The sequence below is a fragment of the Oncorhynchus clarkii genome, chromosome 33 (assembly GCF_045791955.1).
Source record: "Oncorhynchus clarkii lewisi isolate Uvic-CL-2024 chromosome 33, UVic_Ocla_1.0, whole genome shotgun sequence".
Taxonomy (NCBI): Eukaryota; Metazoa; Chordata; class Actinopteri; order Salmoniformes; family Salmonidae; genus Oncorhynchus; species Oncorhynchus clarkii.
The window spans coordinates 28,881,397-28,893,569 of NC_092179.1; the positions used below are offsets into that span (position 1 = coordinate 28,881,397).

Consider the following 12,173-nt stretch of genomic DNA (forward strand, 5'->3'; position numbering starts at 1 on the left):
GAGTCCACTCCTATTATACAATACACCTAATGTTATCATTCTAGAGTCCACTCTTATTATACAATACACCTAATGTTATCATTCTAGAGTCCACTCCTATTATACAATACACCTGTTGTCATTCTAGAGTCCACTCCTATTATATAATACACCTGTTATCATTCTAGAGTCCACTCCTATTATACAATACATTACATGTTATCATTCTAGAGTCCACTCCTATTATACAATACACCTAATGTTATCATTCTAGAGTCCACTCCTATTATACAATACACCTAATGTTATCATTCTAGAGTCCACTCCTATTATACAATACATTACATGTTATCCATTCTAGATTCCACTCTTATTATACAATACATTACATGTTACCATTCTAGAGTCCACTCCTATTATACAATACACCTAATGTTATCATTCTAGAGTCCACTCCTATTATACAATACACCTGTTATCATTCTAGAGTCCACTCCTATTATACAATACATTACATGTTATCATTCTAGAGTCCACTCCTATTATACAATACACCTAATGTTATCATTCTAGAGTCCACTCCTATTATACAATACACCTAATGTTATCATTCTAGAGTCCACTCCTATTATACAATACACCTGTTATCATTCTAGAGTCCACTCCTATTATATAATACACCTGTTATCATTCTAGAGTCCACTCCTATTATACAATACATTACATGTTATCATTCTAGAGTCCACTCCTATTATACAATACACCTAATGTTATCATTCTAGAGTCCACTCCTATTATACAATACACCTAATGTTATCATTCTAGAGTCCACTCCTATTATACAATACATTACATGTTATCCATTCTAGATTCCACTCCTATTATACAATACATTACATGTTACCATTCTAGAGTCCACTCCTATTATACAATACACCTAATGTTATCATTCTAGAGTCCACTCCTATTATACAATACATTACATGCTATCCATTCTAGAGTCCACTCCCATTGAGGTTAGTATACCATTCCACAAGTTCTCTGTTTCCTGCCAGTAGTGTATTCTAATCCCTCTAGTGTACAGTACTCTAGCTGTGATATTATCCATGGCAGGTAGCTAGCATGTCCTAGTGTACAGTACTCTAGCTGTGGTATTATCCATGGCAGGTAGCTAGCATGTCCTAGTGTACAGTACTCTAGCTGTGATAATATCCATGGCAGGTAGCTAGCATGTCCTAGTGTACAGTACTCTAGCTGTGGTATTATCCGTGGCAGGTAGCTAGCATGTCCTAGTGTACAGTACTCTAGCTGTGGTATTATCCATGGCAGGTAGCTAGCATGTCCTAGTGTCCAGTACTCTAGCTGTGATAATATCCATGGCAGGTAGCTAGCATGTCCTAGTGTACAGTACTCTAGCTGTGATAATATCCATGGCAGGTAGCTAGCATGTCCTAGTGTACAGTACTCTAGCTGTGGTATTATCCGTGGCAGGTAGCTAGCATGTTCTAGTGTACAGTACTCTAGCTGTGGTATTATCCATGGCAGGTAGCTAGCATGTCCTAGTGTACAGTACTCTAGCTGTGGTATTATCCATGGCAGGTAGCTAGCATGTCCTAGTGTCCAGTACTCTAGCTGTGATAATATCCATGGCAGGTAGCTAGCATGTCCTAGTGTACAGTACTCTAGCTGTGGTATTATCCGTGGCAGGTAGCTAGCATGTCCTAGTGTACAGTACTCTAGCTGTGGTATTATCCATGGCAGGTAGCTAGCATGTCCTAGTGTACAGGACTCTAGCTGTGGTATTATCCATGGCAGGTAGCTAGCATGTCCTAGTGTACAGTACTCTAGCTGTGGTATTATCCATGGCAGGTCGCTAGCATGTCCTAGTGTACAGTACTCTAGCTGTGGTATTATCCATCGCAGGTATCTAGCATGTCCTAGTGTCCAGTACTCTAGCTGTGATAATATCCATGGCAGGTAGCTAGCATGTCCTAGTGTACAGTACTCTAGCTGTGGTATTATCCGTGGCAGGTAGCTAGCATGTCCTAGTGTACAGTACTCTAGCTGTGGTATTATCCGTGGCAGGTAGCTAGCATGTCCTAGTGTACAGTACTCTAGCTGTGGTATTATCCATGGCAGGTAGCTAGCATGTCCTAGTGTACAGTACTCTAGCTGTGGTATTATCCATGGCAGGTAGCTAGCATGTCCTAGTGTACAGTACTCTAGCTGTGATATTATCCGTGGCAGGTAGCTAGCATGTCAACAGTGAGTTGTATGTTTTTGTCTGTGACTACAGACTTCTCTGTGAGACTAAACACAGACACAGTGTCCTGCCAGGAATGAAATATCTTTCTCTCTCTCTCTCTCTCTCTATTCTATCTCTCTCTGCCCTCCTCTCCAGTTCATCCAGTATGCCGTACATAAGAACGACACTGTGCTGCTGTTTGACAGTCCAGTGGTGAACAGGTCCTCTGAGACCCAGTCCTTTAGGGCCTTCCTCCAGCTAGACAACGTGATAGAGGAACTGAATTCCTTTGAGTACCACCCCGACCCATTCTTCAATGAACTGACCAAGAACATCATCACTGAAACCTCCATCATCATCGTTACGGTAACACTACTCTTATGGGGTTGTGTTGTCATGGTTACTGTCTAGTAGTTTTTGGGTTATTTCTAGTAATACTTGCTTATCATTTTCCATGGGCCATTGTGGCTTAAATGTTATTCTGCTTCAGCCTCCCGAGTGGCACGGTGGTCTTAGCTGTGCCATTAGAGATTCTGGGTTCGAGTCCAGGCTCTGTCGCAGCTGGCCGCGCCTGGGAGACCAATGGGGTGGCGCACAATTGGCCCAGCGTCGTCCAGGTTAGGGGAGGGTTTGGGCCGGTAGGATGTCCTTGTCTCATCGCGCACTAGCGACTCCTGTGGCGCAGTGCACGCTGACATGGTCGCCAGGTGTACGGTGTTTCCTCCGACACATTGGTGCGGCTGGCTTCCAGGTTAAGTGGTCAAGAAGCAGTGCGGCTTGGTTGGGTTGTGTTTCGGAGGACACACAGCTCTCGACCTTCGCCTCTCCCGAGTCCGTACGGGAGTTGCAGCGATGAGACAAGACTGTAACTACAAATTGAATACCACGAAATTGGAGAGAAAAAGGGCAAACAAACAAACAAACAAATGTATTCTGCTTTGTGACTATGATGTCCCCCTCGGAGAGAAAAGACAATTATAGTGCATTGATGTTGATATAATTAATATCAATATTGAGATAATCATATCTGCTTTTACAAATGATTGCATGTCCCTGCAGTCCAGAGGTTAACGACCAGCCACCTCTTTCTCCCCAGGGTCGTGGTTTCAGCAAGGCCATGACAGCTGAAGAAGCCCAGGCGTTCGTGGGAGATGCGTCCTGTAAGGTGACCATCCTGCAGGATGACAAGCTGTTCCTGGAAGCTCCGTCCACCCAGCCCAGAGCCCGCTCCAAACGCCAGCGCAGAGACACCAGCTCTGACCCTTTGGACCTAACGGTGACAACACTGGCCTTCTGTCTAAACCCAAGGCATAGAGAGAGAGGCTTCAGGCATTAGCACTGGACAAGCTGATATGTCTCTCTGGCTCTCAACATGTATTTCAGATAGGTGCTTGTGTTCCAGTACATTTCTATCTAAATCAGGGCTGTCCAAACTTAATCCAATGTCCTGTTGCAGGCATTCACTTCAGTCAAGGCAGTAACACACCTGATTCAACCATACAATAATCCTAGTCTTCTGACCGGGACCACTCAGTCCTGACAGAGAAATATCACTACCAACACCTTGATGTATATCTGACTCTCCACAATTATACACCTCTTGTAGCTAATTAGCTTTCTTCTATTTGCCTTTAGCTGACTTGAACTTTCTTTCTGTCCATCTCTCTCTCTCTCTCTGTCCATCTCTCTCTCTCTCTCTCTCTCTGTCCATCTCTCTCTCTCTTTCTGTCCATCTCTCTCTCTCTTTCTGTCCATCTCTCTCTCTCTTTCTGTCCATCTCTCTCTCTCTCTTTCTCTCTCTCTCTCTCTCTCTGTCCATCTCTCTCTCTCTTTCTGTCCATCTCTCTCTCTCTTTCTGTCCATCTCTCTCTCTCTCTTTCTGTCCATCTCTCTCTCTCTCTTTCTGTCCATCTCTCTCTTTCTCTCTCTCTCTCTCTCTGTCCATCTCTCTCTCTCTCTCTTTCTGTCCATCTCTCTCTCTCTTTCTGTCCATCTCTCTCTCTCTTTCTGTCCATCTCTCTCTCTGTCCATCTCTCTCTCTTTCTCTGTCCATCTCTCTGTCTCTCTCTTTCTGTCCATCTCTCTCTTTCTGTCCATCTCTCTCTCTTTCTGTCCATCTCTCTCTCTTTCTGTCCATCTCTCTCTCTTTCTGTCCATGTCTCTCTCTTTCTGTCCATCTCTCTCTCTCTCTTTCTGTCCATCTCTCTTTGTCTCTCTCTTTCTGTCTCTCTTTCTGTCTCTCTCTCTCTGTCCATCTCTCTCTCTGTCCATCTCTCTCTCTGTCCATCTCTCTCTCTGTCCATCTCTCTCTCTCTGTCCATCTCTCTCTCTGTCCATCTCTCTCTCTGTCCATCTCTCTCTCTTTCTGTCCATCTCTCTCTCTTTCTGTCCATCTCTCTTTCTGTCCATCTCTCTCTCTTTCTGTCCATCTCTCTCTCTTTCTGTCCATCTCTCTCTCTTTCTGTCCATCTCTCTCTCTTTCTGTCCATCTCTCTCTCTGTCTCTCTCTGTCCATCTCTCTCTCTTTCTGTCCATCTCTCTCTCTGTCTCTCTCTTTCTGTCTCTTTCTGTCTCTCTCTTTCTGTCTCTTTCTGTCTCTCTCTTTCTGTCCATCTCTCTCTGTCTCTCTCTTTCTGTCCATCTCTCTCTCTTTCTGTCCCTCTCTCTCTCTTTCTGTCCCTCTCTCTCTCTTTCTGTCCATCTCTCTCTCTTTCTGTCCATCTCTCTCCCACACTCCCCCTCATCTCTCTCTCTTTCTGTCCATCTCTCTCTGTCTCTCTCTTTCTGTCCATCTCTCTCTCTTTCTGTCCCTCTCTCTCTCTTTCTGTCCATCTCTCTCTCTTTCTGTCCATCTCTCTCTCTTTCTGTCCCTCTCTCTCTCTTTCTGTCCCTCTCTCTCTCTTTCTGTCCATCTCTCTCCCACACTCCCCCTCATCTCTCTCATTCCCTTGCTTTCTATATCTATCTTTATTTCCTTCTCTCCCTCCCTCCCTAACAGATCAAGTTTGGTAATGGTGAGTGGGTGGTGGGCTCAGTGAACTATGAGAGGAAGTATGAGGTTCCTTTGGCTATCATCATCCCAGCTGTCATCGTCCCTATGCTACTGTTCATAGCTGTGTCCGTCTACTGCTACAGGTACACAACTACACTTCCCATAAAGCACCACTCATGTAGTTCTGATGGGTGAATTGTTTTTAGTTCACCCGGTGAAATGGGTGTCTGGAGTTTACACTCTAGGACCAATTAAATAATCTCAAATGTGCAAACTACAGATTCACATAGTGGAACAGTTCTGTGGTCTAATGGACTGTTCCTATGTGTTAGTAGTCTAATGGACTGTTCCTATGTGTTAGTAGTCTAATGGACTGTTCCTATGTGTTAATGTCTGTACTCTAATGAACTGTTCCTGTGTGTTAATGTCTGTACTCTAATGAACTGTTCCTGTGTGTTAATGTCTAATGGACTGTTCCTATGTGTTAATGTCTAATGGACTGTTCCTATGTGTTAGTAGTCTAATGAACAGTTCCTATGTGTTAATGTCTAATGGACTGTTCCTATGTGTTAGTAGTCTAATGGACTGTTCCTATGTGTTAGTAGTCTAATGGACTGTTCCTATGTGTTAGTAGTCTAATGGACTGTTCCTATGTGTTAGTAGTCTAATGGACTGTTCCTATGTGTTAGTAGTCTAATGGACTGTTCCTATGTGTTAGTAGTCTAATGAACAGTTCCTATGTGTTAGTAGTCTAATGGACTGTTCCTATGTGTTAATGTCTAATGGACTGTTCCTATGTGTTAGTAGTCTAATGGACTGTTCCTATGTGTTAGTAGTCTAATGGACTGTTCCTATGTGTTAATGTCTGTAGTCTAATGGACTGTTCCTATGTGTTAATGTCTGTAGTCTAATGGGCTGTTCCTATGTGTTAATGTCTGTAGTCTAATGGACTGTTCCTATGTGTTAATGTCTGTAGTCTAATGGACTGTTCCTATGTGTTAGTAGTCTAATGGACTGTTCCTATGTGTTAATGTCTAATAGACTGTTCCTATGTGTTAGTAGTCTAATGGACTGTTCCTATGTGTTAGTAGTCTAATGGACTGTTCCTATGTGTTAGTAGTCTAATGGACTGTTTCCTATGTGTTAGTAGTCTAATGGACTGTTCCTATGTGTTAGTAGTCTAATGGACTGTTCCTATGTGTTAATGTCTGTAGTCTAATGGACTGTTTCCTATGTGTTAATGTCTGTAGTCTAATGGACTGTTCCTATGTGTTAGTAGTCTAATGGACTGTTCCTATGTGTTAATGTCTGTAGTCTAATGGACTGTTCCTATGTGTTAATGTCTGTAGTCTAATGGACTGTTCCTATGTGTTAATGTCTGTACTCTAATGGACTGTTCCTATGTGTTAATGTCTGTAGTCTAATGGACTGTTTCCTATGTGTTAATGCCTGTAGTCTAATGGACTGTTCCTATGTGTTAATGTTTGTAGTCTAATGGACTGTTTCCTATGTGTTAATGTCTGTAGTCTAATGGACTGTTCCTATGTGTTAATGTCTGTAGTCTAATGGACTGTTCCTATGTGTTAATGTCTGTAGTCTAATGGACTGTTCCTATGTGTTAATGTCTGTAGTCTAATGGACTGTTCCTATGTGTTAATGTCTGTAGTCTAATGGACTGTTTCCTATGTGTTAATGTCTGTAGTCTAATGGACTGTTTCCTATGTGTTAATGTCTGTAGTCTAATGGACTGTTTCCTATGTGTTAATGTCTGTAGTCTAATGGACTGTTTCCTATGTGTTAATGTCTGTAGTCTAATGGACTGTTTCCTATGTGTTAATGTCTGTAGTCTAATGGACTGTTCCTATGTGTTAGTAGTCTAATGGACTGTTCCTATGTGTTAATGTCTAATAGACTGTTCCTATGTGTTAGTAGTCTAATGGACTGTTCCTATGTGTTAGTAGTCTAATAGACTGTTCCTATGTGTTAGTAGTCTAATGGACTGTTTCCTATGTGTTAATGTCTGTAGTCTAATGGACTGTTCCTATGTGACAGGAGGAAGAGCCAGCAGGCAGAGAGAGAGTATGAGAAAGTGAAACACCAGTTGGATCATCTGGAGGAGAGCGTGAGAGACCGCTGCAAGAAGGAATTCACAGGTATGTTCACACTATCACACACACTATCACACACCATACACACTGCTATAACATTACACACCATACACACTGCTATAACATTATACACACACTAAAACACACCACAAATCAAATTTATTTATATAGCCCTTCGTACATCAGCTAATATCTCAAAGTGCTGTACAGAAACCCAGCCTAAAACCCCAAACAGCAAGCAATGCAGGTGTAGAAGCACGGTGGCTAGGAAAAACTCCCTAGAAAGGCCAAAACCTAGGAAGAAACCTAGAGAGGAACCAGGCTATGTGGGGTGGCCAGTCCTCTTCTGGCTGTGCCGGGTGGAGATTATAACAGAACATGGCCAAGATGTTCAAATGTTCATAAATGACCAGCATTGTCCAATAATAGTAAGGCAGAACAGTTGAAACTGGAGCAGCAGCACGGTCAGGTGGACTGGGGACAGCAAGGAGTCATCGTGTCAGGTAGTGCTGAGGCATGGTCCTAGGGCTCAGGTCCTCCGAGAGAGAGAGATAAAGAAAGAGATAATTAGAGAGAGCATACTTCAATTCACACAGGACACCGAATAGGACAGGAGAAGTACTCCAGATATAACAAACTGACCCTTGCCCCCCGACACATAAACTACTGCAGCATAAATACTGGAGGCTGAGACAGGAGGGGTCAGGAGACACTGTGGCCCCATCCGATGACACCCCCGGACAGGGCCAAACAGGAAGGATATAACCCCACCCACTTTGCCTAAGCACAGCCCCCACACCACTAGAGGGATGTCTTCAACCACCAACTTACCATCCTGAGACGAGGCCGAGTATAGCCCACAAAGATCTCCACCACGGCACAACCCACACTGCTATAACATTACAAACACACTATCACACACCATACACACTGCTATAACATTACACACCACACACACTATCACACACCATACACACTGCTATAACATTACAAACACACTATCACACACCATACACACTGCTATAACATTACACACCACACACACTGCTATAACATTACACACACACTATCACACACCATACACACTGCTATAACATTACACACACACTATCACACACCATACACACTGCTATAACATTACACACACACTATCACACACCATACACACTGCTATAACATTACACACACACTATCACACACCATACACACTGCTATAACATTACACACACACTATCACACACCACACACACTGCTATAACATTACACACCACACACACTGCTATAACATTACACACACACTATCACACACCATACACACTGCTATAACATTACACACACACATTATCACACACCACACACACTGCTATAACATTACACACACATTGCTATAACATTACACGCCATACACACTGCTATAACATTACACACACACACTATCACACACCACACACACTGCTATAACATTACACACACACTATCAAATCAAATGTTATTAGTCACATGCGCCGAATACAACAGGTGTAGATCTTACAGTGAAATGCTTACTTACAAGCCCCTAACCAACAATGCAGTTTAAAAAATAAGAATAAGAAATAAAAGTACCAAATAATTAAAGAGCAGCAGTAAAATAACAATAGCGAGACTGTATACAGGGGGTTCCGGTACAGAGTCAATGTGGAGACTGTATACAGGGGGTACCGGTACAGAGTCGATGTGGAGACTGTATACAGGGGGTTCCGGTACAGAGTCGATGTGGAGACTGTATACAGGGGGTTCCGGTACAGAGTCGATGTGGAGACTGTATACAGGGGGTTCCGGTACAGAGTCGATGTGGAGACTGTATACAGGGGGTACCGGTACAGAGTCGATGTGGAGACTGTATACAGGGGGTACCGGTACAGAGTCGATGTGGAGACTGTATACAGGGGGTACCGGTACAGAGTCGATGTGGAGACTGTATACAGGGGGTACCGGTACAGGGTCGATGTGGAGACTATATACAGGGGGTACCGGTACAGGGTCGATGTGGAGACTATATACAGGGGGTACCGGTACAGAGTCAATGTGGAGGCTATATACAGGGGGTACCGGTACAGAGTCAATGTGGAGGCTATATACAGGGGGTACCGGTACAGAGTCAATGTGGAGACTATATACAGGGGGTACCGGTACAGAGTCAATGTGGAGGCTATATACAGGGGGTACCGGTACAGAGTCAATGTGGAGGCTATATACAGGGGGTACTGGTACAGAGTCAATGTGGAGACTGTAAACAGGGGGTACCGGTACAGAGTCGATGTGGAGACTGTATACAGGGGGTACCGGTACAGAGTCGATGTGGAGACTGTATACAGGGGGTACCGGTACATAGTCAATGTGCTGGACCACCGGTTAGTCGAGGTAATATGTACAGTTGAAGTTGGAAGTTTAAATGTATTTTGCTGAGGTGTATGTAAACTCAGTTTTTCACAATTCCTGACATTTAATCCTAGTAAAAATTCTCTGTCTTAGGTCAGTTAAAGTTCAGTTCGGTTTCTCCTAGGAGCTAGTCTTGTTGCGTTCGGTTTCTCCTAGGAGCTAGTCTTGTTGCGTTGGGGTTCTACTAGGAGCTAGTCTTGTTGCATTTGGGTTCTACTAGGAGCTAGTCTTGTTGCGTTCGGGTTCTCTTAGGAGCTAGTCTTGTTGCGTTCGGGTTCTCCTAGGAGCTCGTCTTGTTGCGTTCGGGTTCTCTTAGGAGCTCGTCTTGTTGCGTTCGGGTTCTCTTAGGAGCTCGTCTTGTTGCGTTCGGGTTCTCTTAGGAGCTAGTCTTGTTGTTGCGTTCGGGTTCTACTAGGAGCTAGTCTTGTTGTTGCGTTCGGGTTCTATTAGGAGCTAGTCTTGTTGCGTTTGGGTTCTACTAGGAGCTAGTCTTGTTGTTGCGTTTGGGTTCTACTAGGAGCTAGTCTTGTTGTTGCGTTTGGGTTCTACTAGGAGCTAGTCTTGTTGTTGCGTTTGGGTTCTACTAGGAGCTAGTCTTGTTGTTGCGTTCGGGTTCTACTAGGAGCTAGTCTTGTTGCGTTCGGGTTCTACTAGGAGCTAGTCTTGTTGCGTTCGGGTTCTACTAGGAGCTAGTCTTGTTGTTGCGTTCAGGTTCTACTAGGAGCTAGTCTTGTTGTTGCGTTTGGGTTCTACTAGGAGCTAGTCTTGTTGTTGCGTTTGAGTTCTACTAGGAGCTAGTCTTGTTGTTGCGTTCGGGTTCTACTAGGAGCTAGTCTTGTTGCATTCGGGTTCTACTAGGAGCTAGTCTTGTTGTTGCGTTTGGGTTCTACTAGGAGCTAGTCTTGTTGTTGCGTTCGGGTTCTACTAGGAGCTAGTCTTGTTGCGTTCGGGTTCTACTAGGAGCTAGTCTTGTTGTTGCGTTCGGGTTCTACTAGGAGCTAGTCTTGTTGCGTTTGGGTTCTACTAGGAGCTAGTCTTGTTGTTGCGTTGGAGTTCTACTAGGAGCTAGTCTTGTTGTTGCGTTCGGGTTCTACTAGGAGCTAGTCTTGTTGCATTCGGGTTCTTCTAGGAGCTAGTCATGTTGTTGCGTTTGGGTTCTACTAGGAGCTAGTCTTGTTGTTGCATTCAGGTTCTACTAGGAGCTAGTCTTGTTGTTGCATTCAGGTTCTACTAGGAGCTAGTCTTGTTGTTGCGTTTGGGTTCTACTAGGAGCTAGTCTTGTTGTTGCGTTTGGGTTCTACTAGGAGCTAGTCTTGTTGTGTTCTGTATCTTCCTCCAGACCTGATGATTGAGATGGAGGACCAGACCAATGACCTGAGTGAGGCCAGGATCCCCTTCCTGGACTATAAGACCTACACAGACCGAGTCTTCTTCCTGCCCTCTAAAGACGGGGACAACGACGTCATGATCACTGGCAAGCTGGACATCCCCGAGGGGCGGAAGGTCATCGTAGCTCAGGCCCTCAACCAGTTCTCTAACCTGCTCAACTCTAAGACCTTCCTCATCAATGTAGGTTTACTCAGCTAGCTGAGATGACTGACTGTTTCTCTCCCTGTCTGTCTGGCTCTGTCTGCCTGTCTGTTAGTCTGTCTGCCTGTCTGTCTGGCTCTGTCTGCCTGTCTGTTAGTCTGTCTGGCTGTCTAAAGTACCTGTGCCAAGATACAGCTTGAGTATTGCCGTCGTACCTACAGATGTTCTATGGAGTTATACTGAGTTGCTAACCCCATCTCTCTGTTCCGTTCTCTGTGTGTTCTCAGTTCATCAAGACCTTGGAGGGCCGTCCAGACTTTAATGCCAGGTCCAGGGTCTACTTTGCCTCGTTACTGACCGTGGCTCTGCATGGTAAACTAGAGTACTACACAGACATCATGAGAAGCCTGCTGCTGGAGCTGATGGAGGAATACGTGCACAGCAAGAACCCCAAACTCATGCTGCGCAGGTGAGACACACCCTGCCTTCCAATCAGGCTTGTCTTCATGAAAACAGGCATTTGTTATTGGACAAGGTTCGATAGTATCTCTCTGTTGCGTAGTGTTTTGGTATGGTGCCTAGTAAACCCAGGTGGTGACAGTAGTTAACGTGCTGACTGTGTGTACAGGTCAGACAGTAGTTAACATGTTGACTGTGTGTACAGGTCAGACAGTAGTTAACATGTTGACTGTGTGTGTACAGGTCAGACAGTAGTTAACATGCTGACTGTGTGTGTACAGGTCAGACAGTAGTTAACATGTTGACTGTGTGTGTACAGGTCAGACAGTAGTTAACATGTTGACTGTGTGTGTACAGGTCAGACAGTAGTTAACATGTTGACTGTGTGTGTACAGGTCAGACAGTAGTTAACATGTTGACTGTGTGTGTACAGGTCAGACAG

The 12,173-nt window shown here is 44.3% G+C and overlaps 1 protein-coding gene across 1 annotated transcript in view; it reads left to right on the forward strand.

The window, feature by feature from the left end:
- Positions 1–12,173, forward strand: part of LOC139392640 (plexin-B2-like) — a 186,765-nt gene that overhangs the window by 158,947 nt on the left and 15,645 nt on the right. Inside the window, exons 22-27 of the mRNA XM_071140762.1 lie at positions 2,381–2,590; positions 3,321–3,500; positions 5,223–5,359; positions 7,269–7,369; positions 11,082–11,311; positions 11,560–11,741. Coding sequence (XP_070996863.1) covers positions 2,381–2,590; positions 3,321–3,500; positions 5,223–5,359; positions 7,269–7,369; positions 11,082–11,311; positions 11,560–11,741 — 1,040 coding nt within the window. The remainder of the gene's footprint in view (positions 1–2,380; positions 2,591–3,320; positions 3,501–5,222; positions 5,360–7,268; positions 7,370–11,081; positions 11,312–11,559; positions 11,742–12,173) is intronic.